This window comes from Excalfactoria chinensis, chromosome 1 (genome assembly GCF_039878825.1).
Source record: "Excalfactoria chinensis isolate bCotChi1 chromosome 1, bCotChi1.hap2, whole genome shotgun sequence".
In the NCBI taxonomy this organism is placed as follows: Eukaryota; Metazoa; Chordata; class Aves; order Galliformes; family Phasianidae; genus Excalfactoria; species Excalfactoria chinensis.
In genome coordinates, this window is record NC_092825.1 from 35,785,137 (window position 1) to 35,810,376 (window position 25,240).

The 25,240-nt window shown below is 44.7% G+C and overlaps 2 protein-coding genes across 2 annotated transcripts; one reads left to right on the forward strand and one right to left on the reverse strand.

Annotated features, from left to right (window-relative positions):
- The first annotated feature begins 582 nt into the window (after positions 1-582).
- LOC140263119 (glioma pathogenesis-related protein 1-like) lies at positions 583-11,077 on the forward strand. The gene is made up of 7 exons (XM_072357873.1): positions 583-705; positions 3,520-3,837; positions 6,422-6,667; positions 7,277-7,386; positions 8,203-8,285; positions 8,817-8,843; positions 8,926-11,077. The coding sequence occupies exons 2-7, from the start codon at positions 3,658-3,660 to the stop codon at positions 9,075-9,077; spliced, it is 798 nt and encodes a 265-aa protein (XP_072213974.1). The 5' UTR covers positions 583-705; positions 3,520-3,657; the 3' UTR covers positions 9,078-11,077.
- A 1,683-nt stretch (positions 11,078-12,760) lies between these two features.
- KRR1 (KRR1 small subunit processome component homolog) lies at positions 12,761-18,507 on the reverse strand. Its single transcript, XM_072357885.1, has 10 exons — positions 18,315-18,507; positions 17,913-18,091; positions 17,212-17,346; positions 16,719-16,844; positions 16,539-16,622; positions 15,759-15,815; positions 15,166-15,336; positions 14,919-14,996; positions 14,720-14,813; positions 12,761-13,270 (listed from the first exon to the last, which is right to left on the reverse strand). The coding sequence occupies exons 1-10, from the start codon at positions 18,376-18,378 to the stop codon at positions 13,128-13,130; spliced, it is 1,131 nt and encodes a 376-aa protein (XP_072213986.1). The 5' UTR covers positions 18,379-18,507; the 3' UTR covers positions 12,761-13,127.
- Between the last annotated feature and the right edge of the window lie 6,733 nt (positions 18,508-25,240).

Consider the following 25,240-nt stretch of genomic DNA (forward strand, 5'->3'; position numbering starts at 1 on the left):
ATGTCCAGGTTGGGTCTCAGAGACGACCCGGAGCGTGGCGGAGAGATTATCGTTACAGGCAGTGTGAGGTGGTAGGTGTGGGCAGGGACTGTTGTGAGTGAGGCACTGTGACTGGGAAAGCAGATGCTGGATGAAAAGCCCAGGATGGGTGCTGGGCACCCAGCATGAGGCAGCACTACCTCCATGGCACACAGCTCTGCTGCAAGCATGGGTCACAGGGAGTGACTCATGAATTGCTAAAGCTTTGGAGGAAAGACTGGGAGCAACAAATACCACAAGCGACTGATCACAAAAGAAACCAATCAATATGCACAGTACATTTAAGCCACACTTCTCAGCCAATAACTGCAAGTACAGCCAAAGTGACTGCTCATACTATAGTAAAAGATTTAGTTCAGATCAATTATGTCTCATCTGATCTTTTTTGATCGCCGAATTCGTCTGACTCGGAGCCGTCCCGGACCGATCAGCAGCGACTGACCGCGTGGCTCAAGGGGGATCTCGGCCGGTTCCTGCAAGCAGGGAACCCCGGGCTGGAGGAGCAGCCCGGCAGCTCTCGCGGGAGCCGCTGACGCAGCGCATGTGCGTTGCCTGGCAACAGCGGGAGATTTAAACGGGCTCAGTTGGGCAGTAACTAGTCGCTGTCCACCAGTCAACGGACAGGAGGGTTCCAGGTGCAGCTCGAGACTTCCTGTTTCAGTGTGGGTAAGTTTTCTGCTACAACATGGTTGCTCCCCGGAGGAAGACTGCTGCCAGAAATACTGAGGAGGCCCAGTCAAGGGCCCCATGCTCTCAGAAACGGGAGGCAGCAACCAAGAAGTCTGTGGGGACCCAGACTGAGGTCCTGCTCTTGCCCGATACGAAGGCTGCTACAAGAAAGTCTGAGGAGACTCAGACTGGGCCCCTAACCCGAGATTCTGGTGTGCAGATCTCTGGCTGTACTGAGTGCCAGAGCCTGGCCCTTTCAGAGCTCAGTGAGGGAGGCAGTGATTACATTTGCTGCGATCAGGTGAACTACTTGCTCAGCCTCATAGTTGACCTAAAGGAGGAAGTGGAGAGGCTGAGGACTATAAAAGAGTGTGAGAGGGAGACTGACTGGTGGTGTCAGTCCCTCTCAGCCTCAGGTTCTCGGCACACAGCCGAAGCTCCTCATGGAGCACGTCAGCCCCTGCCACCTCACAAACAGGTGGTAAAGAGGAACCAGCCAGCTGATAGCGCTGCAGCAAGCCCCCTGTGCTCTCTTCCCCCTAGCAGCAATTCGAGAAGGGAGGAGGAATGGAAACAGGTACCTGCTCGGCGGAGGGGGCATCCCCCATCCCAACCATCCCTGGCTCCCCAGGTGCCTCTGTGTAATAGGTTTGAGGCCCTGGATTTTGAGGGGGGGACGAGTGAGAGTGTGGAGTCAGATTCACCCATGAGGTTGCCTCAGGTGAAATGGTCGCCCCCAAGCCTCAAGACTGCTTCTACCCGTAAGGATAGAAGGGTGACTGTTGTAGGTGACTCCCTTCTGCGAGGAACGGAGGGCCCTTTATGCCAGCCCAACCTGACCCGCAGAGAGGTGTGCTGCCTTCCTGGGGCACGGGTCAGGGACATTTCAAAGATAATTCCTGGGTTGATTCGGCCTTCAGACTATTATCCACTTTTAATAATTCAGGCTGGTGGCGAGGAAGTTGATAAGGAAAGCCTGAGGTCTATCAAGAAAGACTTCAGGGGGATGGAGCGAATACTTGAAGGAGCTGGGGTGCAGGTGGTCTTTTCTTCTATGCCTGTGGTGCCAGGGAAGGGTGCAGGGAGGATCCAAAAAACCCAGCTCTTAAATAGATGGCTTAAGAGCTGGTGCAGACACAAGAGTTTTGGCTTTTTTGACCACGGGGCAATTTACACTGCACCTGGCATGATGGCTGCTGATGCAAGCAACCTGTCCCTGAGGGGTAAGAGGATTTTAGCTGAAGAATTAGCAGGACTCATTGACAGGTCTTTAAACTAGGAACGAAGCGGGAAGAGGGCAAAATAAGGGCTACTGGGACTGAACTCAGGTGCCTTTATGCTAATGCACGCAGCATGGGTAATAAACAAGAGGTGTCCCCCAGGGCTCGGTGCTTGGGCCGCTTCTGTTTAACATCTTCATTGATGATTTGGATGAGGGGATTGAATGCATCCTCAGTAAGTTCGCAGACAACACTAAGCTGGGAGGGAGTGTTGATCTGCCTGAGGGGAGAAGGGCACTACAGAGGGACCTAGATAGACTTGATCGATGGACCAAGGTTAACGGAATAAGTTTCAACAGGGCCAAGTGTCGGGTCCTGCATTTTGGTCATAACAACCCCAGGCAACCCTACAGGCTTGGGGAGGTGTGGCTGGAAAGCTCTCAGACGGAAAGGGACCTTGGTGTGCTGATGGACAGTCGGCTGAATATGAGCCAGCAGTGTGCCCAGGTGGCCAAGAGGGCCAATGGCATCCTGGCTTGTACCAAGAATGGTGTGGTGAGCAGGACTAAGGAAGTCATCCTGCCCCTGTACTCAGCATTGGTGAGGCCTCACCTCGAGTACTGTGTCCAGTTTTGGGCACCTCAGCACAAGAAAGACATGGGGGTACTGGAGCAGGTCCAGAGAAGGGCAGCGAAGCTTGTGAAGGGCTTGGAGAATCAGCCCTACGAGGAGAGGCTAAGGAAGCTGGGGCTGTTTAGTCTGGGGAAAAGGAGGCTGAGGGGAGACCTTATTGCCGTCTTCCAGTACCTGAAAGGTTCTTACAGTGAGAGTGGGGCAGGTCTCTTCTCACTAGTGACATGTGACAGGACGAGGGGAAATGGCCTCAAGTTGCACCAGGGCAAGTTTAGGTTGGATATTAGGAAGAACTTCTTTACAGAAAGGGGGGTTAGGTACTGGAATGGGCTCCCCAGGGAGGTGGTTGAATCGCCATCCCTGGATGTGTTTAAGAGCCGTTTGGATGTGGTACTCAGGGATATGATTTAGCAGAGGGTTGTTGGTGGGTTTTTTTGTTTGTTTGTTTGTTTTTTGTTTTGTTTTTTTTTTTCCTTGAGATAGGCTACTGGTTAGGCTGTGGTTGGACTTGATGATCTTCAAGGTCTTTTCCAACCTGGGTGATTCTATGATTCTATGATTCTATGATTCTATGATTCTATGATTCTATGATTCTATGATTCTATGATTCTATGATTCTATGATTCTATGATTCTATGATTCTATGATTCTATGATTCTATGATTCTATGATTGCTTTATGTCTCAGAGTAGCAGCCTTAACAGCAGTGCTGTTTCTATGAAAAGCAGAACAATTATTCAACACTTTATTGTAACCCATTGTGATTGCTATGGATGGATGGCAGGTTACGAAAGCAAAGAAGCCGTAGGACTAGGAGACAAGGAGCTTGCCCAATGCAGTGACAGAAAACAGAAAGAAAAAAGATTCTGTGGCTTTGATGTGAATTTGTAGCTTAATTTCCTTATTCTCATAGCAACGCTCTTGTAATATGACTCATTTCCTGTGTCATGTGCTGCAGTCAATTACCATGGCTAAGGCAAGTCCAGCCCACAGTCTTCCAAGCAACACAAGCCCACAAGCTGCAAGGGGAGCTAAAGCCACCTTACACAGCTGAAGTGTTCTGCTCCACAAGCTGGAAGATCGGAGGCTAAGTAACATGATAAGCAGATTTTTCACTTGTGTGCTGGCTTTATTGCATTTCTGCCTTCCTTCTGGCTCCTATCAACCGGAGACATTACCTGATATTGGAGATGCAGAGTTTATTGAGGAATGTGTGAGAACGCACAACAGATTCCGGTCTGGAGTGAAGCCCCCAGCCAGCAACATGCTGTACATGGTAAGGGGATCTTCACAGCTTATGTGCAAGTGTGGTGTTTACAGTTGTTAAAGGTGATTTTTCTAATCAAGTGGAAAAAAAAAACCACATGAAAAAGAAACCAACTCCTGGGGTCATAGATGCAGTTCCTTTTTAAAGCAGAAGATAATGCTCTGATTGTTGGATGGTGTTATACAATCAGATGTGTGTGTAGCTTTGCTTGTCTTAGTTTTTTCATTCGAAACTCAAAATTTCAACCCTAATTCTGGCACTGTGAAAAGTGCTGTGAAAAGGCTCCTCGTTACAAGGCATCGTGGTTTAGCAACCTGGGGTGTGATTTATGTGCAGACCTCAGCACAACCTTTCATACTCGAATTAGCAAGTGCAGAAAACACTGCCAAATGGCTTTAGAGAGCTTTCTTATAGTTTTGTTTGCAAGGCTCTCTCAGCAGCCTGAGCCAACAGAGAGCTGTTAGCTGCAGCTCCTAGGCGCTGGGCTGCAAAGGAAGTCGAAACAAGTGCACCAAGTGCAGCAGCAGCAATAGCTGAAGGCACTGGTCCTTTGCTGTGTGCCCTTCTGTGGCTGCAGCCATCATGCAGTCTGTTGTGATTCAGAAGTACCCCAGCCCTGGGAAGAAGCTTTAGTGGGGCATTAGGATCCCAAACCTCCACTGCATATTGCTCCAGACTTTGTCTCAGACTTTTTCTGAAGTGCTTCGCTAGCTCTGCACTAACAAAAACTAACATCTTGCTATGAGCAGCATCCAGCCTCTTAAAGTTTCACTGATTTTGTGACTGATTTTTCTTTTTGAAAAGCTGAAGATCTGGAACCAGGAAAAGAAAGGGGGAAAAAAAAAGGCAAACAGGGACAGGTCACCACAAAAAAGATAAGAACTAAAATAATTGCAGCTTTCTTTTAAAGCGCTGCAAAGAAACTAGTGTTGGGTCTGACCTCCCCCAGGAAGAATTTGTCGTGGAGAAAGCAGTAAAACACATTATAAAGTCAATGAGAAAAGCAGAAGTATTGGAATTGAAAAGAGCATATATGTTCACTGTTATAATTGACCTTAGCACTGCAAAAATGAGGAAAACAAGAAAACTGTTTTATTTCTCAAAACACTTCTGTTTCCTGCCGATAACTGTCCATCTAGGTGCATAAAAAGGGTATGAACTCAAGGCATTGCCATCTTTCAGAAAAAAAAAAAAAGTACTTTTAAAAAGAAAATACAAGACACAAACTCCTTTAAGTACAAATGACAAAGCCTAAGCAGCTACATTTGTAATACAGCTGTTATTATTAATACTAGTGCAGGATGAAGAAGAAAAGAGGGATGCGAACTCTCAAGCAGAGTCTGAAAAATGGGACAGTGGAGGACTAACCTGTCAACCACTGTCACAAAGCTTTTGTCATGGTCTTCTGCTTGCAACCTCACAGTATTACCAAGATGTAAACTGCAGCCTCTGTCTCAGTTTGCAGCAATGCTGGGACTGGGAGATAATGCCTGAACAAAGACAGATTTTGTTCATCGTATCTAAGCAAATGTCAGATCTTCAGTTGCATTAAGGCCCCTTGCTCCCAAGTCTACCTTTATTTTTCCATCTACTGAGTTCCTAGGCGTATTATTTATGTTTTAGTTTTGTAGGACAGCACTTCTCCCAAATGCTTGGCATGGGGAGAACTGGAAGACAGTGGTTACAAAATGTTTTCAAATCTTTGTAGATTTTGTACATCTTTGTAGATGTATTTTGATATCACCTTGCAATTTCTCCTTACTTATTCATAACATAAAATTAAAAACAATAATAATAATTGTTTTAGACATCTTCAGTACAAAAAAAGCTATATCATGTAAAACATAGGCATGAAATTCAGCAACATCCAAATCTTCTTCCTCAGTCATGAGTAACGATCAGATCAGAACAGTTTCTTTGGTGACCCCATTGTTTGCAGAGGCAACTGAGAGATTTTAATCTGTACACAGAAGGATAAATAAGGAAGTCTTATTTATTTATTTTTTTTTTTACAAAAGCCCAATCCAAAATTCTCCAGCGGTACTGAACAGCTTAATTATCATGATGCAATGCTTAAGCAGAGCTCCCAGAGCTGCATTTTCCAGCAGGTACAACACTGTTTGCTCAATCAGATTGTGTACACAAGAAAACCCAGCAGAATCTGACAACACCTCCAGTGCAAGCAAAAGACATTCATATAACACAATGGCTTAAATAACAGCCCTCTGTTGGACTGAATCGCAAGTGAGTGAGTGATTCCACAAATATGAATTCAATGCTAACATTTGAAACCACATTATCTGGGTTGAGTTTAGACTGTTTAAAAATCCCAGCATGTTTGTGACTTGACCAGCAAGCAGCAGCCCTAATCCGTGATGCTGCATGAGACTTCAGTCAGACTGGGACAGAAAGCACAACCCTTCCCTTCCAGGTTTTCTACAAGTCAGTCTACCATACAGCACTCTAAGTCTCAGCAGAAGCAAAAAACAAATGAACCTGCAGAATATACACCCAACTACTCCAAAATCTGTTCAGCACTACAACATTGCTAAGGTAGATAACCAAGTCATTTTTACTTGTCTTTATTTTTCAGAGTTGGGACCCAGATTTGGCAAAGACTGCGAGAGGTTGGGCAAAGAGATGCGAGTTCAAACATAACATATACCTCCAGGAGCCAGGGCAGGCTCACCCCAGATTTACCCCTGTTGGAGAAAATCTCTGGACTGGCTCACTTTCTATTTTTTCAGTGCAAGAAGCCATCACCTCTTGGTACAAAGAGGTCACAGACTATGAATATAATGACAATAGCTGTAGAAAAGTATGTGGCCATTACACACAGGTAAGGCATTGCACCTCTCCAACTCTGTCAAGTTTAGTTGTACTCAGCACTGCTGAGGCTGCACCCCGAGTACTGTGTTTTGGGCCTCTCACTACAAGGAATGTCTCAAGGACGTGGAACCTGGTGTCTGGAGAAGGGCAACAAAGTTGGTGAGGGATCTGGAGCACAAGTCTTATGGAGAATGGCTGAGGGAACTGGGACTATTTAGTCTTATGGAGAAGAGGAGGCTCAGGGGAGACCTTATTGCTCTCTGCAGCTGCCTGAAAGGAAGTTGTGGTGAGGCGGGGTTGGCTTCTTCCACCAGGTAACAGTGTTAGGACAAGAGTCTTCTTTAGGCTGAAGAGCCCCAGCTCACTCAGTCTGTTCTCATAGGGGAGGCACTTCAACCCTCTGGTCATCAAATAAATTAATAAACATCTAGTGAATTAGTTAAAACAACCAGATGTTCTTCAGAACAAGCTATTATTTAGATTCCACTGCTATTGCTTTCCACTGCAAATCATGTCCAAGGAGCACTTCAAAGCTCATCTGTTGTGTAATATAGAGAAGGGCAAGGCTTTTACCTAAAACTGTTGCTGTTAAACCAAATGTTTGTGTCTATCTTTCCAGGTCGTTTGGGCTCAAAGCTACAAGGTTGGCTGTGCTGTTCACTTCTGTCCTACAGTGTCATACTTCTCAGGAACCAACGCAGCACATTTCATCTGCAACTATGGGCCAGCGTAAGGTTTCCATGACAAATATTTTAGAAGATTTGGATCCTGCCCCTTCTTCCCTCCCACAGTGTGCAATTTGATAGGATCAGGCTATTTTTTTTTCTTGTGTTTATGGATAGAAATGGTCATCAAAACAGAGAAAGGTACATACATCTACACAAGCGTCTACCCTAGTTTGAGTAAATGGGAGATATATATTGTAGCCAAAAAGCAGTGGTGCTGGTAGAAAGGGTAAAGTGTAAGACGCTGAAATAAGCATACCTAAGTGATCATTTGAAAACTATTCCCTTGTTCCTTAGTGCCATGGTGGCCCCAGATGGTTGCCAATGCACAGACCAGAGGCATGAAAATATTTAGACATTTGTCTGTGGAATCAAGTCTCTTGGTCAATGGTTTGAGTAAATAGTGAAGTGTGCAGTGCTCGTGGCTACAGGCTGAGCTTTAGCATGAGAGTTTGGGCACATGATGAGGTACAGAGAGACACAGAGGCTCTGAAGGTGCCTGCTGAACCTTGGTCCCAGCTTATGAGGGTAGGATGCTTTCTTGGTCCTGGTTGAGACCCAGAGCTGCTCAGCTATTGAGGTCACAGGGAGCATGGAGCACAAAGCCCTTACTGTGGGCGTTTAGTGCCTGCAACAATCTTCAGGGAGCAGCCTGGGCACCTCTTGGGTTAGGTGGGAGCAGGGCAGTCAGGCAGGGCTGACCAGGATACAGTTCACTATCAATACAAGTGGAGAAAATCCCAAGCAGAAGCAAATAAGCAGCAGGGATTGCCATCCCCTCATAAGGGCAGCTTCAAAGTGATGTTACTTTCCTTCACAGTGGGAATTACAGACGGCACCCATACGAGACAGGAGCAGCGTGCAGCAAATGCAATGGCGAGCAGTGCACTGACAACCTGTGTCGTAAGTAGACAACCCACCCTCCTCCACAAGCACGTGTAGAAAGAGAGGGAGCACACAAGATGACATTGGCAGGAAGCACAGCATCTCCTATTCCCAAATACTGTCTGAAAAAAATGCAGTGAGGAGCCAAGAGAGCAGTGATGCCCAGGGATAGTAAAGGTTTTAAAATACCAGCATCTAGGGATGAGAGGGGATCCCTGATTGATGGGGTTGTTTGATTTCAGCTAGACAAGCGGATCTTAAACATGAGAGCTGGGCAAAAAAAAATAGTGATGGAGTGAATTGTACCTGAGGGATAAGTCCTCTCCATGCCAGCCAGTGGCAGAGGCACTCAGCAAGATGCAGTCGAGCTCTCTGCAGCAAAGCCCCCAGAATGGCTCTCTGGAAGCCTACAGGTCCTTGGTTCTTCCTGGAAAGAAACACAGCTGTCTTTCCTGTTAGCCCTCTGTGAGCTAATTCTCCTTTTTTAAAACTCACATTATTTGCAAAGTCAAAGCCTGTTGCTTACATTCACTTCTTTTGCCTCTCCAGGAAACACCGAGCGTGACAAAGTCATTAGTAAGTACCACAGATATTACTGCTTTGGTTTGTTGCCCCCATTACAGTTATGCTTGAAATAATTGATCTGTTTTGCCTCCAGGTAACTCCAGGTGGCACCCAGCCTGGGACAGACCTGCCTGTGATGAGTTCTGCATCTCCGTGGTTGTTTTAAGGCTGTTACTACTTATTCTGACAATCGTAGCCACTTGGATCCTACCCAAATACTGGTCCATTGTACCTGCCACCAAGTAATGCACAGGAGTCTGAGCCAGTACTGAGGTTGGTTCATCCCCTCCCTGTGCTTAAGCTACTGGTAGTACTGAGATGAATGGAGATCATGAAATACAGAAATACCATCTCCATTGCATGGAGGAGCCAGGAGAGCTGATGAGGAGCCTTCTCATTGTTCAGAACAATAGCTGGTTTTAAATTACCTGCTTATTTTTCCAAAGTGAAGCATTGTGGCAGAGATCAGTATGCCATGGAACAGCTCACCACACTTCCCAGGGAGGGAGTGGGATGTCTGCAGTCTCCTCTATGCCTATTGTGCTCTCTCCACCGTACTCCTCCATTGAGATGCAGCAGCATGGTTTTGGGTAGCCTGGAGAGATTTTCTTTTGTCATAGCTTTTTCATAGCTTTTTTTTTTCATAGCTTTTTTTCAACCCCAAAGGTCTGGCATGTGCATCCCACAGCAGGCAGTGCATTTCCCTGTATCGCAGCGCACAGGGACCACTGGCATTTCTCTGCTTAGAATCTGTTTTCTAACACACACAATCTCTGCCGAGACACACAACTTCAGCCATGTTTAAACATGTTTAAACATAACCCTGCACCACCTTAAGCTCCCTTTTTCTTTCCCTTTTTCTGAGCATGAGGTTTTTGACTCCTCCTTCAAACAATAAACCACTATTTCCTGCCTGCCATGCATGGTGATCATGTATCTGCAACCTGATCTGAAGGTTCACTGGTGCACAAACCCAGAACAAATACATTCAGTTCCAGCCTGCACAATGCTGAGAAATATGATGCTGGGAAATGGAGTACAGAGCTCTAAATAAAATAATGCCGTGCCCAAAGTCATGCCCTGGGCTCAGTGGCTGCCAAGCTCCAGTCTCCATGAGGCTGTGCCCCCAGAGCAGGCAGGGTTCAGCCTGCTTCGATATATCCCACCACTCTGCTGGGTGCTTCTATGCAGGAAGCCAGGGAGTCCCCTGGCTGCTTTCTTTCTGTGGTGCTGTCTTTGCTCACTTCCATCAGCGTTGCTGCAGAACTCCTGCTCTGATGCCACTTCTGGACTCAGTTTCACCTGGGAGTACTGCAACTGCAGCCCAAAGTTTCTGACATTATTCTTCCAGGCAGTTAGCTGCTAGCACTTGAATCAGCATCACAGCACGGCCTGAAGAGATCATTTTTCAAGATGTAAATGTGGTCAGGGGCAGAATTCCTAGTTCTTCTTCTTGTCCTTCACTTATCTTTTCACTTTGTGCCACGGCCTCCTCTCTGCCATGCAGTGAGCAGTGTCACAGCACCCACGTTGGCCTACTTAGAAAGAGATAATTCCTCACAGCAAATTCAAGACCATGGGTCGACCTGCTGAAAAGGGCAGCCACTTCCATTCCCACTTGCTTTTTTTGCTACACGCTTTTGAGCACCGCTCAAGCCTCACACTTCCTGTTCTACAAAGTTCCATCTGGAAATCCCACAAGCATGATACCTCTTGCAGAGAAGGGCTCTTACACCAGCATCTGCCCCATGTGCAGAAAGATCCTACTGATGCAAGGCAAAGCTGAGGAAAAGAAAGTGCATACTATGCTGTGTCTGGGGAGCAAAATGAGCTCAGCAGGAATGCTCCCCTGCTAAGTTTAATCTATTCTTGGTTTCCAGGAGAGTAAACAGAACCAACACAGAGACCTTAAAGTTCAAAACATTCACGGTGCTGCCACTGAACTACATACCTTAGCAGCTCAAAGGGAATTCCACAGAGAAAGCTTCATTAAAAAACCTGTAAATCACTGGGGTTCATGGGGAAAAAAAAAAAACCAACAAATTTTACAGCATGGCAACTTCCAAACAAAAAAAATCCAGAAAGTCAAGGAGACAAAGCAAAGCAAGAACTGCATCTCTTTGTTTGTTAAGGACACCCAAAATCCAGATATTTAACTCCTGATGATTAAACCTCCCCAAGCTGTTCACGTTCTTTTTATGGCATACGCCCATGGCTTCCACACAATAAATGCAAAATACAGATATAAAAACAGCCATCGGGTACTTCTTTGCCTTGGTTTGTCTTCTGGCTATGAACGCAGGGCCTTGCTAGATTTTCTCATTTAAGTAAATATATGCCTAAGCAACAGTCCTTGAAGATCAGCAGCCAAAGCAACCCAAAAAAATTAAATGGAACCCTTCCATCTCGTAACAACAGGATAGGACTCCCTGGTATCAAGTAAGTCCTACTGTGGTTTGGACTTTGATGCCAAATCTATGTAGAGATCTCAGCTGGGGAACCGAAATTCAAAACGCACACTTCCACAGAAGCACACACGTATTTTAAGGTCAGGCTGCCACCAAGCTAAAGTACTAATTCTCGCACTGCAACTCAGGCAACCACAGTCAGCTGACGCAGTTGGAAAACTATCAATTAGTAGCATGTTTTTAGCCAGTCCAGGCTCCTGAAATAAAAGGCCAACCTGCAAAATCAGCCCTTTGCAACACAGAACAAGATCTAAATTTTAGCAAACAGAACTTTGCTGCAGGGACCCTCTGCAGTGAAAGGGTCTCATCCAGACCATAATAGAACAGAGGGCTCTCCCTCCTTGCACCTCCCCTGGAATCCAGTTCAGCTCCTCCTTACTGGCTTCAGGCCCTGCAGATTACTCCGTTGAAGTACTCACTTGTGGGATCACACTGAGAACCAAACTATTGCAAGGTCTCTGGGGACAGCCCAAGCCCTTGAGAGGTCTGACCCACCTGACACTGAACTCAGGTCTCCCCTTCATGCCGTCAACCACTACCTATCAAGTATTGTGTCTAAGAGCTTATCATGGGGCTGGTATCCCTAAACATATCAGCTTACTACAGCTTCTGTGATGGGTGTGCAGTTTACTTATTTTCTCAGTAAAGCATCTGTTGAGCAGTGCTTTCTCACATGGTAATTGAACTGCCATTTATGAATGATAGAGTATTGAGTTTCCTCTTCCAGAACTAAGCTCCTAGAAAAGACCAGGCAACTGAAAGTCACACCAAGATCGTCCCCAACCCTAAAGGGCAAGGATCCTGGATGATTCTCTGTGCACACACACACACATCGACTCTTTAACATACATTCTAAATTCTTATTTAGATGCATAACAAAGAACACAGCTGTGTTTTCACTGACCACTTTCAAATAAAAGGCCACTAACCTAAGCAAAGTGCGCCACAGTGTTCCAGCATAATTGCCTTTACCATATGTACAAGCAATCAGAAATCCAAAGTCTGGCAAAGCACTCAAACACAGTCATGAAATTGGTGTGGCCCGACCACCTACTTACTGTTACACTTGTTTTTCAAACCTCAGATGCATTAACTTAGTAACATCTGCTTTTCTAGTGTACTCAATTTCATCATAATTTCCATTTTTAGGAAATAACCTCTATACTTCCTTCGAAAAAGGGGAAGGGGCTGAATAAAGTTAAAAGGAACCTAAGTTCTCATTTCTTCTCAGAAATACATTAAGAGCACATTTAAAGAAAGGTAACATTTATGTTCTCCCTGCAGCACACTTGCTTTGTGTTGTATTCTGCCCAACAAAATAATGCAAATAAATGACCATTTATTAATGGTGTTCAATTAAGATTATGGTTGTCTAATCCTCACACGAAGCTGTGAGCTTGCTTCCAGGAATACAAGATGTAGGTTCTGCAGTAGCTGACTAATTGAAGGATTTAAAGACAATGTATTAGAACAGTTTATTGAACCCAAGATAAGACATACAAAAAACCCCCAGCTTTTACAGAAGTAAAAGCATAATAAAAGTAATAAATCTTGCCCATCTTGACAGTTATTTGGTAGTCTTTCATAGAACTAATCCATTTAACTCCCACTGAGTTCTCCAGTCCTCACCACCAGCTTTGACAATTCTGCATAGCTGCTCCAGGTCCATTCGTTACAATGGGTTTGTGAAAAGAGAACCATCTTTCTGCCTAGTATTTTCTCATCCACATTACATTGACAGCAAGAAGTGGTTTCCTCCAAGTCTCGGTTCTTCCAAGTGTTAGAACTTCATTATTGTAGGAGAAAAGCAAGCAGAATGAATGGTGAATTACTTCTTCCTTTTTTTCTTCTTTTCGTCTGCTGCCATTTTTAACTTGACTTCTTCCATAGGAAGTGCTCCTAATTTCTTCTTCTTTGCGTTCTTTACTTTCTCCTTGATGGCTTCAATATCAATTTTTTTCTCAGTAGAAGCTACACAGTAAAAACACGAGCACAAAGAGACACAAGGTTTACTTCTCTAATTTTTCCACAGCCTGTGAGATTACTTCCTGTGTATCCACATTAAACTGCATCCCGTAGCATTAGTTAGGATTCATTTTATGTTCACTAATGATTTTATAAACTATTCCAATCATTTTTACTTAAACTAGCACGACACACAAACCTCTTTCAACAGAATTCAAAGAAGAGCTACATAAAAAAACTCCTCTACAACTGTATGTGAAATCTGATGCCCTACATTGCACACTTACAAATTATAATCACCCACTTACCAGACCACAGCTGTACTCCACCAAGGTTAATACATGCACAGTCTGCTGGGCATGTGTCTATTGGCTTGGCTGGTCTCACATAAAAAGAATAAGTTATTTACTGAGTACTTACTTTCAGAGAAGCCTTCATGGCATATATATATGTTATATATATATATATATATCACCATCACTCATCACCCTAGTTACATGCATATATATATATATATATATATATATATATATATATATACATACACATATATACGCATGTAACTAGGGTGATGAGCTCACAGACATGTCTGTACCATCCTTATATTCTTTCCCCAGCTGTGCATTAATGACAGCTGCTGGAAACAGACACGGAATGGGTGGAAGAGGATATGAAACAATTCTTTAGACTGATCCCTGTGTGAAAACCTTTCTAAGAGACTTCTACAGGAAGTGACAGAGTAAGAAGAGTAACCTATTTTATATCTATAAGACATTTTATGAACATGTTTTATAAGGGTATATGGTGACAGGATACAGGGAAATGGCTTTAAGCTGGAAGAGGGCAGATTTAGACTAGATATTATGGAATCATAGAATCACAAGGCCAGGATGGATGGGGCTTTGAGCAATCTGGTCTAGAGAGAGGTGTTCCTGCCTATAGCAGGGGGTTGGAACTATGTGATCTTAAAGGCCCCTTCCAACTCAAACCATTCTGTGATTCATCTGTAGTATTTTCTCTTTTTGGCTGAGAGTCATGAGCTTAGATCTAACTCTGCTGCCTCACATAGTTAATTCCTACACACCATCAGGCATCCTTTTTGGAATTCAGTTCTTCTCTACATAAAGTATTTCTGTCATTTACTTTTGGAAGACTGTATGATTTCAGTTCAAAACACTTACCAGCTAAAAAAGCAGAGTATTTGAAATAAAGCACAGATTAATGAAAGCTTAATGCTATCACACACACAAACACACACGTATTTCACACAAATCAATGCTCCAGAATATACACTGCTTGAGAAACAAATTCTTCAGTTCACAAGAAACTGTAACACAAAGTGTATTAATATGTAAGTAACATAAACTTCCTTATTTCCTATGGCTACGTCTTATACAAAGTAATTACGTGGAGCATTAACTAGTAGGGTTTAGAATGGGGAAAAAAACAACTTACCTTTCTTTGTTTTCACAGCTGGCTTTTCCTTTGGTGGGATAAAAGCTTTATTTCTTTCTTCTTGTCTTTTCTTGACTGCATCAGCTTGCTTTGCCTAAAGTTAACAATGACAAGTATGAAGTACCAACAGAGCAGGGCAAAGGGGAAAAAAATCCAAGTCAGAAGTGAAGCACTTTTTAACTGGTTGTAACAAATTTACCTTTATTTCTTCCACTCGCTTTCGTTTCCTCTGGCTTTCTTTCAAGAAGTATTCACCACTTGCCAATTCTTTATCAATCTATACAAGAAAAGTACCAAGAAGCTTTAGACAGTTACACATGACAAGCCAGATATAAAGTATCAGGAAATAAAAACTTGACAGAAAAGGCCCGTTAACTTCATCTTAACGAGAACAGGATTTAAAATCACCATATACTCCTGCACAACCAAATAAAGTTTGAGCTGACCTGGCTTTCTGGCTGCGGAGGTGGGAATGGTGTGTACTCCTTCTTAACGTTTTTCTTCTTTGGCTCCTTGCGTTTTTTCAAGTTCTTCCGCTTGAACTTAGGCAAAAATCTTTCCCAATTTTGTGTCCTCAGTTCAGGATCCTTTGATAATTCACGTTTGATCATCAAAGTCTTCGGTAGTTTTAGAACATCACAAAGAAGTTAATAAAACAACAGTATTGCTGTAGTATCTAAGAGCTCCAAACTAAAAGTTTTATCAAAGGTTCTTAGAGCACATTAACAGTGAAGGGATTTAATTCTGAGCAGAAGCAGAAAGGTGAACGTGCCTCAGGATGGGGACAGTTAAATGAGTTTAAATGGTACCCGCAGGTACCAAGCAAGCAATCAAAGGGAAGAAAAGGCTTTTCTTTTGATGTTTTCTCAGATACTGTCAGTGACATGACAACGTATCCCCTCAAAGCAGACTATTTTCCTTTCTTTTGTTGTTGTTTTTTAAGAAGCATACAGCAGAAATAGTTTACCACACTGAAACATAGAATTATTAACATAAAGCTCTGTACAAAGACTTAATGCTTTCAAAGATGCACACCAACCTTAATGTTATATATGGGATGTATGTTCTTCATTGTGTCCAGAACAACCTTCCTAACCTGTATTTAATAAAAGAAAACGAATGGCACACTTAGCAGGTACTTCATACTCTAATCAACTAAAATATTAAGTACTCTAAGTTTCTTCAAGATCAGAACATTTCTCTTTCATTGCTGTACCCCAAAACCAAGAGCAAATAGGCCAAAAAAGCCACAAAGCCAACTAGAAGGCACAGTGCTTCAAAAATATCATTAGCTATGCTGTCATGCTTCTGATACACTACAGCATCACCCACAACCACTACTTTCAAGCCATCATGGATGTTACGTTGTGTTTTAGCTTTTGACATGTATTATTTCCTATAGAATTACTAATAATATACTAGATGTTCATCCATGCTATATCCCATTAACAGTGCGGTGTTTTCACTCAAACCTCTTAACTGAAACTACAGCAATTCTGCCCTGTAAGCTACAGAAATAAAAGCCCAAGGAGCAGGACTGGATACATTATTCAGAAATACATGAAGGCGCCCCTTTGATATCTTTACTAAACCTTACCTTATAAAAACAAAGTATACTTTTAGTTTCAAGGTGGAAAGATTTCAACAGCTAACAAAATTCAGGAGCTAAGGTTATAGGAGTTCGCATACAAGTAGCTTACTAACATGTTACTGAAAGGGCAGTGAAGTAACTCTTTAGGCTGCCAGATTCCGCCTGTATTCCGTGCCACAACTAGGCACAGAAGTGGACTACGTAAACTGCTCATCTGCCTTCCCTTACCTCTTTTAGCCCACTGAAAGGTCCAAGAGCTGAAACAGTGTTGCCCTGCACCATAATATAACAGTTGGTTAAAAGCTCCAGGGCCTAGAACAACAAAAATGAATAAAGACAGTGTCAGCTGAAGGTCCGCCACACATTGGTGTTTAAGATTTTTATGGTAATGGCACTTCCCAGGAATACCTTCAGAGTAGATCCTTTTGGCCCAAGAAGTCGTCCTCTTCTCTTTACAAAACTTTCTCTGTTCCTCACTAGGGAACCGATTTTAATGATGTCACACGCAACGTCATCCTGAAGAATACGAACTGCCTGAAGATACAAGCAGCAGGTATTAACATCTGAATCCAAAAGTAACATTCACAAGAGCCAAAAGACTCATTTCACTTGCAGATACGTTTGTTTTAAATATATATTTTCATGTAATTACAGAATCATTTGAGTTGAAGGGACCTTCAAAAGTCATCTAGTCCAGTTCTTCACAATAAACAGAGACACCTACAGGCAGATCAAGTTGCTCAGAGCCCCATCCAGCCTGACCTTAAGAATCTCCTGGTATGAGGCATCCACCACCTCTCTGGGTAACCTGTTCCAGTGCTTCACTACCACTACCTGAAAAACCTGTAGTATTTTGAAAGCACACAACTTTATAAGCATTACAGCATTATTGGCTACAAACCTGTTCAAACGGAACACTTCTTGCCAGAAGTTTTATTAAATCTCTAGCCCTGATGATTGCATACGGATCAAAAGTCTTCTTAGTAGTAGTGACTGTCATGCTTCCTTCAATTAGATCCAGCGTTGCATTCACATACTGCAAGGTTTGCAAACAAACAGCAAAGCAATTTCTGATTAAGAATCTAAGATTACATTTCCGGTAGCATGAGGTTAAGAAATCCAAATCTATGCAGTGCATTGGCATGGCATGTCACACACACACACAGAATCACACAGAATGACCCGGGTTGGAAGGGACCTCAAGGATCATGTAGTTCCAACCCCCCTGCCTAGCAGGGCCACCAAACATACGCCTTTACTAGATCAGGTTGCCCAGAGCCCCGTCCAACCTGGTCTTGAACACCTCCAAGGACGGGGCATCCACAACCTCCCTGGGCAGCCTGTTCCAGGACCTAATCCTGTGTCAATCCGTTATCCAAACCTCTGATAGTGACTCTCAGCTTAATGCAATTCGGACACGCACACAAACACACAAACAAAAAAATCAAGTATCCAATTATCACAAGGCCTGAGATCTCATCTCCTTTAAAGTTAACAGATTGTGGACAACAATAGCTGCTACTGGAGCAAGCTTTTATGCAAAAGTAACATCTATATCTGCCAAGTCATAGAGCAGCGCATCACAACAGTAAGTACTCGTACATGCTCACTCAGGGCTTTCTGGACAAGCGGCCAGCACTCCTTCAGGTAGGCTTCTCTGTACTTGGGGAATAACGTTGCAAAACTGCTTTCTTCCAGCAGCCCTCTGGGATTGTCCTCCCTGGTAAAGGCTGGTTCCTTCCATCCATCCGGCACGGTGAGCAGCTCAGACTCATCGACCTCTAGAGATTAAAAGCGCAAAGCTCGTTTCTCCATCCATGTTATTCCATCTCCTCCCCATCTAACCACGGGACTAGAGATAACTGAAAGCAGGCACGCAGCAGGCGCTGCGTTCAACGCTCTGTTGGAGTCGTTCCGCATTTCTCTTACGGAAGTTACTGCCTTTCCCTCAACAAAACAAAGGGAAATCACGGCGGGACAGCAGCCAAGAGGCCCCGCACCCACCTTTAGCCGCTTTCTTCTTGCCGGGACGCCGCGCTTTCTCCTCCGCCACCTCGGGAGCCGCCATGCTGACTGCGCGCTGACAACTTCCGCCCGACGCCGGAAGCGGAAGCGGGGCCTCGCGGCATGCCGGGAGCTGTAGTCCTGTAGGGTCCCGGGGCAGGCCCAAGGCCGAGGCGCTCCTACCGGCCCCTGAGGCAGCCCAGTGAGCGCTGCCAGCCCTATGGAGGCTGTTCCCAGTGTGCGCTGGGAGGAGCGCTCCTCCTGGCTCCTCCTCCAGTGTGCCTGCAAGTGTTCGTCACACCTGCTGATGAAAGCCCTCACTGTGGGGTGTTTAATTATCGTCATCGAATGCGTTATGTTGGAAGCGACCTTAAAGATCATCCAATTCCAACCCCTCCCCCATAGACAGGGCTGCCACCCACCAGCTCAGGCTGCCCAGGGCCGCATCCAACCCGGACTTTAGCACCGACAAGGATGAGGCACCCACAGCTTCTCTGGGCAGCCTGTGCCGGCGCCTCGCTGCCTGCCGAGTAAAGAAATGCCTTGTAATACCTGCATTAATTTCCCCCTCTTTTAGTTTAAAGCCATTCTCCTATTCCTATCACTATCCAACTGTAAAAAATCGGTCTTCCTTCAGCTTTTAACCTCCTTTCAAATACTTGAAGTCTGCAGTGAGTTCTCCTCAGAGCCTTTACTTCAGGCTGAACATGCCCAACTCCCACAACATGTCTTCATAAGAGGTGCTCCAGCCCTTTGATCATCTTGGCGGCCCTCCTCTGGACCCCTTCTGACATCTATCCCTGGTATCCACTCTACGCATAAGTAAAATATCCCAAACTCGGTTTTGACACCCAAAGACCTTCCATCGGGCCGCACTGCTGCCTTTACCCGCTGGGTGGCACTGACCACCGCGACAAAAGGAGCAGCCCCAGCGAGACTCGGTGTACGAGGAGCAATGGATGCCCCTGCGCTGCTCTGGCAATGAGCACGGACAGACCGCGGCTCAGAGTTGCTGGTGAGATGCACCTGGATCTTCTCCAAAGTGCAGGACGTCTGTCTCCAAGGAAATGGGAACAGAGCATCTCTGCTGCTCGCTGGCTGAAATGATGAAACAATAGAGTAATTCAGGTTGGAAAAGCACTAAGATCATCAAGTTGACCTGTGAAAGCTCTGCACCCCAATGGGGTCACCCACAAGGACGGTGATGGTGCACTGCCACCCAAACCATAGCCCATGCAGCAGCCAGCCCCCAGCTATTGTGTGCGCAGCTCTCCCATCAGCCAGGAGCCTGACAGTGTAATTTCTATCTGAGGAACCTGGAACAATTACAAATCCAACTCAGATGCTATTTATTTCTCAAGATTTCACCCTTAGTTAGCACTGTTGTTCTGCTTTAATTACACCATAATTAAGTGCAACAAAACTGTTTGGAAAGAGCATATGTGCATGGCAGAAAGGCTGATATTGCAACCTGCTCACCTACCTACAACCACGAGCACTAAACAGGGAATTTATGACCCTGTGTTGATAAAGCACTTGGCATTCACTACACGACCTTCATACAATCATAAAACCAGAGAATCGTGAAGATTGGAAAAGACCTCGAAGACCATCAGGCCCAAGCATAGACCCAACCCTACCCCTGCTCATGGAATTGTAGAAGCATTAAGGTTGGAAAAAAAAACCACTAATATCACCCAGTCCAATCATTGATCCATCCCCACTATGCTCACTTCCATCCATAGGGTCTCCAACTCCTTTTGAAACCAGACTGAGACCCATGAATGTGACTACTGAGCTATTTTGCATACAGGAATATTAAGATGCAGACGAGATATTCTCCTTACTTTATTCTCCAGGTGGGATCAGCCCACATGCAATGTGAGGATGAAAGAATATCACGGTACAGGGAAGAAAATCTAGTCTCATATTAAGAGACAACATTATCAGACTTAGAAGATGTGACTCAGGAAGGCCCCTCATGTCATCCATCCTGCCTGGTTCTCTGGTGGAGATAGTGACTTCTCAGCTTTCCTCTTACCATAAGTTTTGCAGAGGAGTTGAATACAAGGAAGCCGCCTCCCTAATTCCTGTCACAGACCAGGTGCTCCCATAGATCCCTCTCCTGCTCCAGTCAGCCCATTTGGGTTCAGACAATGACAGATTTATATCACTTTTCTCAGACACTGCTCAGATGCAATGGCCAGCCCCAGCATGTCCGGCAGTGACAGACTGGGAGATGGGGACAGCTGTCTGGGACTAGGGACTGCTGAGGGGACAGGGAGATGGAGGTTGCTGCAGGGAGTTCCAGCAGTGCTGTACCAGACTGTGATGGGGCAACATGTTTTCTTAAAGCAGAAGAACTAATATCACAGAACTGTAGGGATTGGATCCTACCTCTGGAGATTATCAAGTCCAAGGCCCTGCTGAAACTGCTTTCCTACAGTATCCCTACATGTATCACATTCCCTTTGTGTGATGGGAGACCTGGGTGCAGAAGGCTCCTTTGAAGTCTTTTGACTGAATAACACAGATCCTAATAATAATAATAACACAGCCTCCAAGACCCCTACATCTGCTGAACCAGTTGCTGGGCTCTGGGGGAACCCAAACCTGCTCTGTGTATGTGTCTATGTGCGCTCACTGCTTTCCTGTTAGAAGCAAAGCAGACAATGAAACAGCACAGTCACACAGCCTCCCCTGAATGCACTTCAGGCTGTATGATAAAATGGGCACAGCGCTGCCATTAGGCTGAAGGTGCCTCTATTATGCAGCAAAGTAATTATTTCCCAGTCAGTAGATAGGACTCCAGCCACTTGGCACTTTCTTACGTGCCATTTTCAAATCCAAAAGAGCAACTTGGGATTTTGTGATAATTCAGGCAATCAGATGAGCTCATGCACATGGCATTCATTCACTAGAAATGCTGTGCAGATCCCATTCAGCCCCGGCACTCGTAAATCCATGTGACACTTTTATCTATTTATAAACTTTTAACAGCAGGTTATGATTGTTATGCAAGCCATTTTCCAGGGATTAATAAGCAGCTTGTGTTGATGGCAGTGAGAAGAACCATTAACTGCTCTGGGGCAGTCATTAATCTGTAGTAAATGCTCAGCACCTGGATCTTTTCTGCGTAATTAAATAATCAATACCGCCTTTTGATTCGAATAACTGGAGAATTGTATCTCAAATCTGTCTTAGCTCAGGGTGTTCTTAATTCTTTTCATTTGTGGCAGGTCAGGAAACAGCCACATGGGCAAGTGAGAGTCTCTCATGCAAAACACCCCAAGTGATCAAAATACACTCAAACTGGTTAAAAAAAGGTTGAGAATGTGTTAGCCTTCTCACGTTAATATAAAAGCCCTCCATTATTTAAGTAAAGTTGTGGCACCAAGTGACCCAACACTCAGAAGCAGCCTGACAGAATAAAAATAGCCAAGCAGAGAGCTCCTCTGCCCAGCTACCTCCAAAAAAGCCCCGTCCTGATGTACATGACCAAGGCTGACATGGCTTTGCTCTTGATTTCTCTTTCCTCTTCATTTCTCTCTCTAGCAGGGGTGTAGCACTTCCCTGGTTCTGTTTTATTCTTGACTTCGCTGCTGAGTGAAGCAATCTGCAGAGGTGCTGACAGATAAAAGGAACGGCACCCAACGCAAACCATGCTGGTGTGGTGCTGCTGCCAACTCTGCAGGGAGCCTGAGGAGGGGGAGGTTGTCACAGGTGGCAAGAAGGAAGTAGAAGAGGAAAGTACAACTTTCTGAAGAGAGAATGAGACTTAGTGTATCATCACAGGGTCATAAATAATTTCTCAGTCTTCTGGGCTCTCTTTTCACCACATAGCGAATCCACACCTTGCCACGAGGTCAGGATGGAGAAATGACTGCAAACCTTCCTGCTAGTTGGGTTAAAGGTGAAAAAAGAGCAAGCACTCACACCATCGGCTATCTACTAATATTTCAAGGCTGAAAAGACAGGAGGGAGATTTTATGAGAAATGAGAGGAGTATAACTGATTCAAGAGCAAAGTTTTCAGGTGTTGCTAGTACTTGCAAGGCTAGGCATGGAGAGGTAAAGAGAAGGGACAGCAACCATCATAAATTCAGCTCAGCTGACTCTAGGAGAGTGAGGGCTCCCCTTTGAAAGAGAGCAGAAAGGCGAGCACATGCTTACCCTAAAGAGGAACAAGGAGTTGGAACAAGAGAGGACCATGAATCATGAGATCATCTAAAAGGATTCACTGGAAAACCATAGCAAAGATAGTCTGAGGCAGAAGGAAGAGCCCAGAATAAGAAGAAAGAAGCAACAGACAGAAAGGATGACAGCTTTGTCTGGGGAAAGCCTTGCTGCAATAAAACTGCTGTCACTAAGAAAGGGATGGAGCCAAGTGGGAAAAGGAACTCAGTGTCATTATGAAATCAAAGCAGCAGGCTTAAATCAAAAGGTCTTTGGAGCAGGGGACGTGTCTAATCATGCATCGTGCGGTGATGGACAGGATGGGGCTTTTTTGTTGACTTGAGCGTCTGGGGGTTGTCAGAAAGCAAACAACACACAACAGAAACTGTGCCAGGACCTGAGATATATACAGAGAGTGTGCAGCTGAGAGTGGTCAGGAAATACATTCCTGAATTTCTCCAAAATATGTGATTAAAATAACATTCACATTGTACCTGAGCATCCAGGCTTTGAGCATTGCGGATTTTTAGGAATGCACAGTAGTGCCGGTGTGTATTATTCTGAATTGTGCAGATAAAATACTCCCTCAGTCTATTTTTCTCTTGTACTAGAATCCAGGCATTATTATGCAGATTTCCACTATAGCAAAATTACAGCAGAATAAATAGCTCCGCTATACACGAAGGGGAATCCTATTACATCTTCAGTAACTCTCAGTAAGCATCATCGCTATTATACCAATTGAAGAGACAGAAAACAATTTTTAATTAAAAATATTTATAGCAGGCATAATACCAACTGCCAGTTTCACTATCCAATGAATGCATTTTGCAGCTGGTACTAATTCTCTCTTATTTCCACGAGGTTAGCCAATATCAGCTGTTCATTAAGCAGAGGACATTTCAGGAGTATCCATATTATAAGCTGTAACTAACTGCAAAGTTCTTCCTTTGATAGATTTCAGGAAATCAAGATTGCTTCGCTGTGTTATTCTGGGACTTTATAATAAGGAGGTCATTTCCCAGTGATCTGAGTAGGCTGCATCATCAGTTTTATTGAAATCAATCCTGCAAACTGCTTTCCAGCAGATAAGAACATTTTAATTAGCAATATATTTTTTGTCTCGTATCTGCAATGGAGTAGGGGGTGGGAAACTGATTGCGGCACATCCTTTATTTTACTGGGATAGCAGCATAATCAGAAGGTGTCAGCAGAAGCACGGATGAATTAGTTCTGAGATGCAGAGCCTGAGCTGTCAGGCTCCATGGGTGAGCTCACCACTGTCAGTGGCATCAGGCAGGCTAGGGGCATAGCATGGTGCAGCTTTTCTGACCCAAGGACACCATGACAGTCACCCTGAAACACTCATGCGTTCTGTGTCAGAAAGCAAGTAAGACCTCAGTTCTTGCTCTGTTTAAATGTATGTGTCAGTGAATGTGTTATATGTGGCTGTAGGTACCCTGGAAGCAGCTATAAGCCTGTATCCTATGCTGCAGGCAGGGGATCAAGCCCAGAGGATCCTCACTACCATATTTCCATTCCTCCTGTCTCTGTGTGCCTGAAATCCTGAGCTGCATTGGTGTCCCCACCAGCCTTGTGTCCACAGGGAGCTCTCTCACCATAAAAGCTGCGATTCAGCAGCACGGCTTGTCCTTGGTTCACATTCATGAGACTCAGAGGGAACTCAGTATGCTGAAGGCTACAGCCCATAAAATCTGATATGAAACTTTGTGTTTGCTGCATTTACCCCTTAGGCAACCAGTGGGAAAGTCCCCTGAGATTTATCGAAGTAGCAGCTGAGAACTGTCAAACAAAACCTCTGTTCATAACCTGCCCTGTGACTCGCTAAATCCCACATGGTTATTGTTTTTCACCAAAATATTAGCAGCCGGTTTCAAACCCCAGAATTTAGCAAGCTTTATTTCATAACTCAGCATCAAGCCCCTTATGAATCTATGAAGTCATTTAGTACATGTGTATCCTTCCACCCACAGCAGATTTCACAGCACGTTCCCCTGACCCAGATCCACAGCGACCATCTGGAGCCTGGGGGACACAGGCAGGGACACAAGATGTGGAGTGCAGGGCAGCAGGAACTGTCCCGGAGGCAAATTTGGGGCACTGGGAGGTGATGCCAGGACTTCTTTCAGAGCACTTTAAGCTTTCCCCTTCCCTTACTGAAGTAAAGATTGTAGGTGCTGTGCTTTCTCCAAGTATGGATTTGTACAGGATAGCGGTTTGAGATGAGTTTGTGCACTGCACAGCTGCTGCACGGGACACTAGGTTTGTTGTAAAGTCATATCCGATGTGGAAGGAAACACAATGGAGCTGGTGGGTGGTGAAGTAGCTGTTAAAACAACCATTTGAGATGAAATGTCGCAGAGCGAAGTTTGAATGATACAATTTCGTTTGTGCATGCCACCGGCAGGAAGAAAAGAGGCCATCTGTTCTCCAGGCATCGCACATTGTTAAACAAACCACTTGCAGCTTGGCAAATCAGAACATTAGAAGGAAAAATAAAAAAAAGCCGACTGTAGATGAGCGTGAATACAAGATGAGTCATTGAAGTTTACCCGAAAGCAACATAAAAATGATGGTCTGTGCCAGGAAGCTATGCCAGTGTATTCTCTGGGCCTTGGCTGTCTGGGGCAGAGGCCTAGTATTGCATTTGCCCACCACGGAGCCTGGCCAGGGCTGCTTGGCTGCTGGTGCATGGGGAGCACGCACGTTGGTCTCAGCAGACAAGGGATG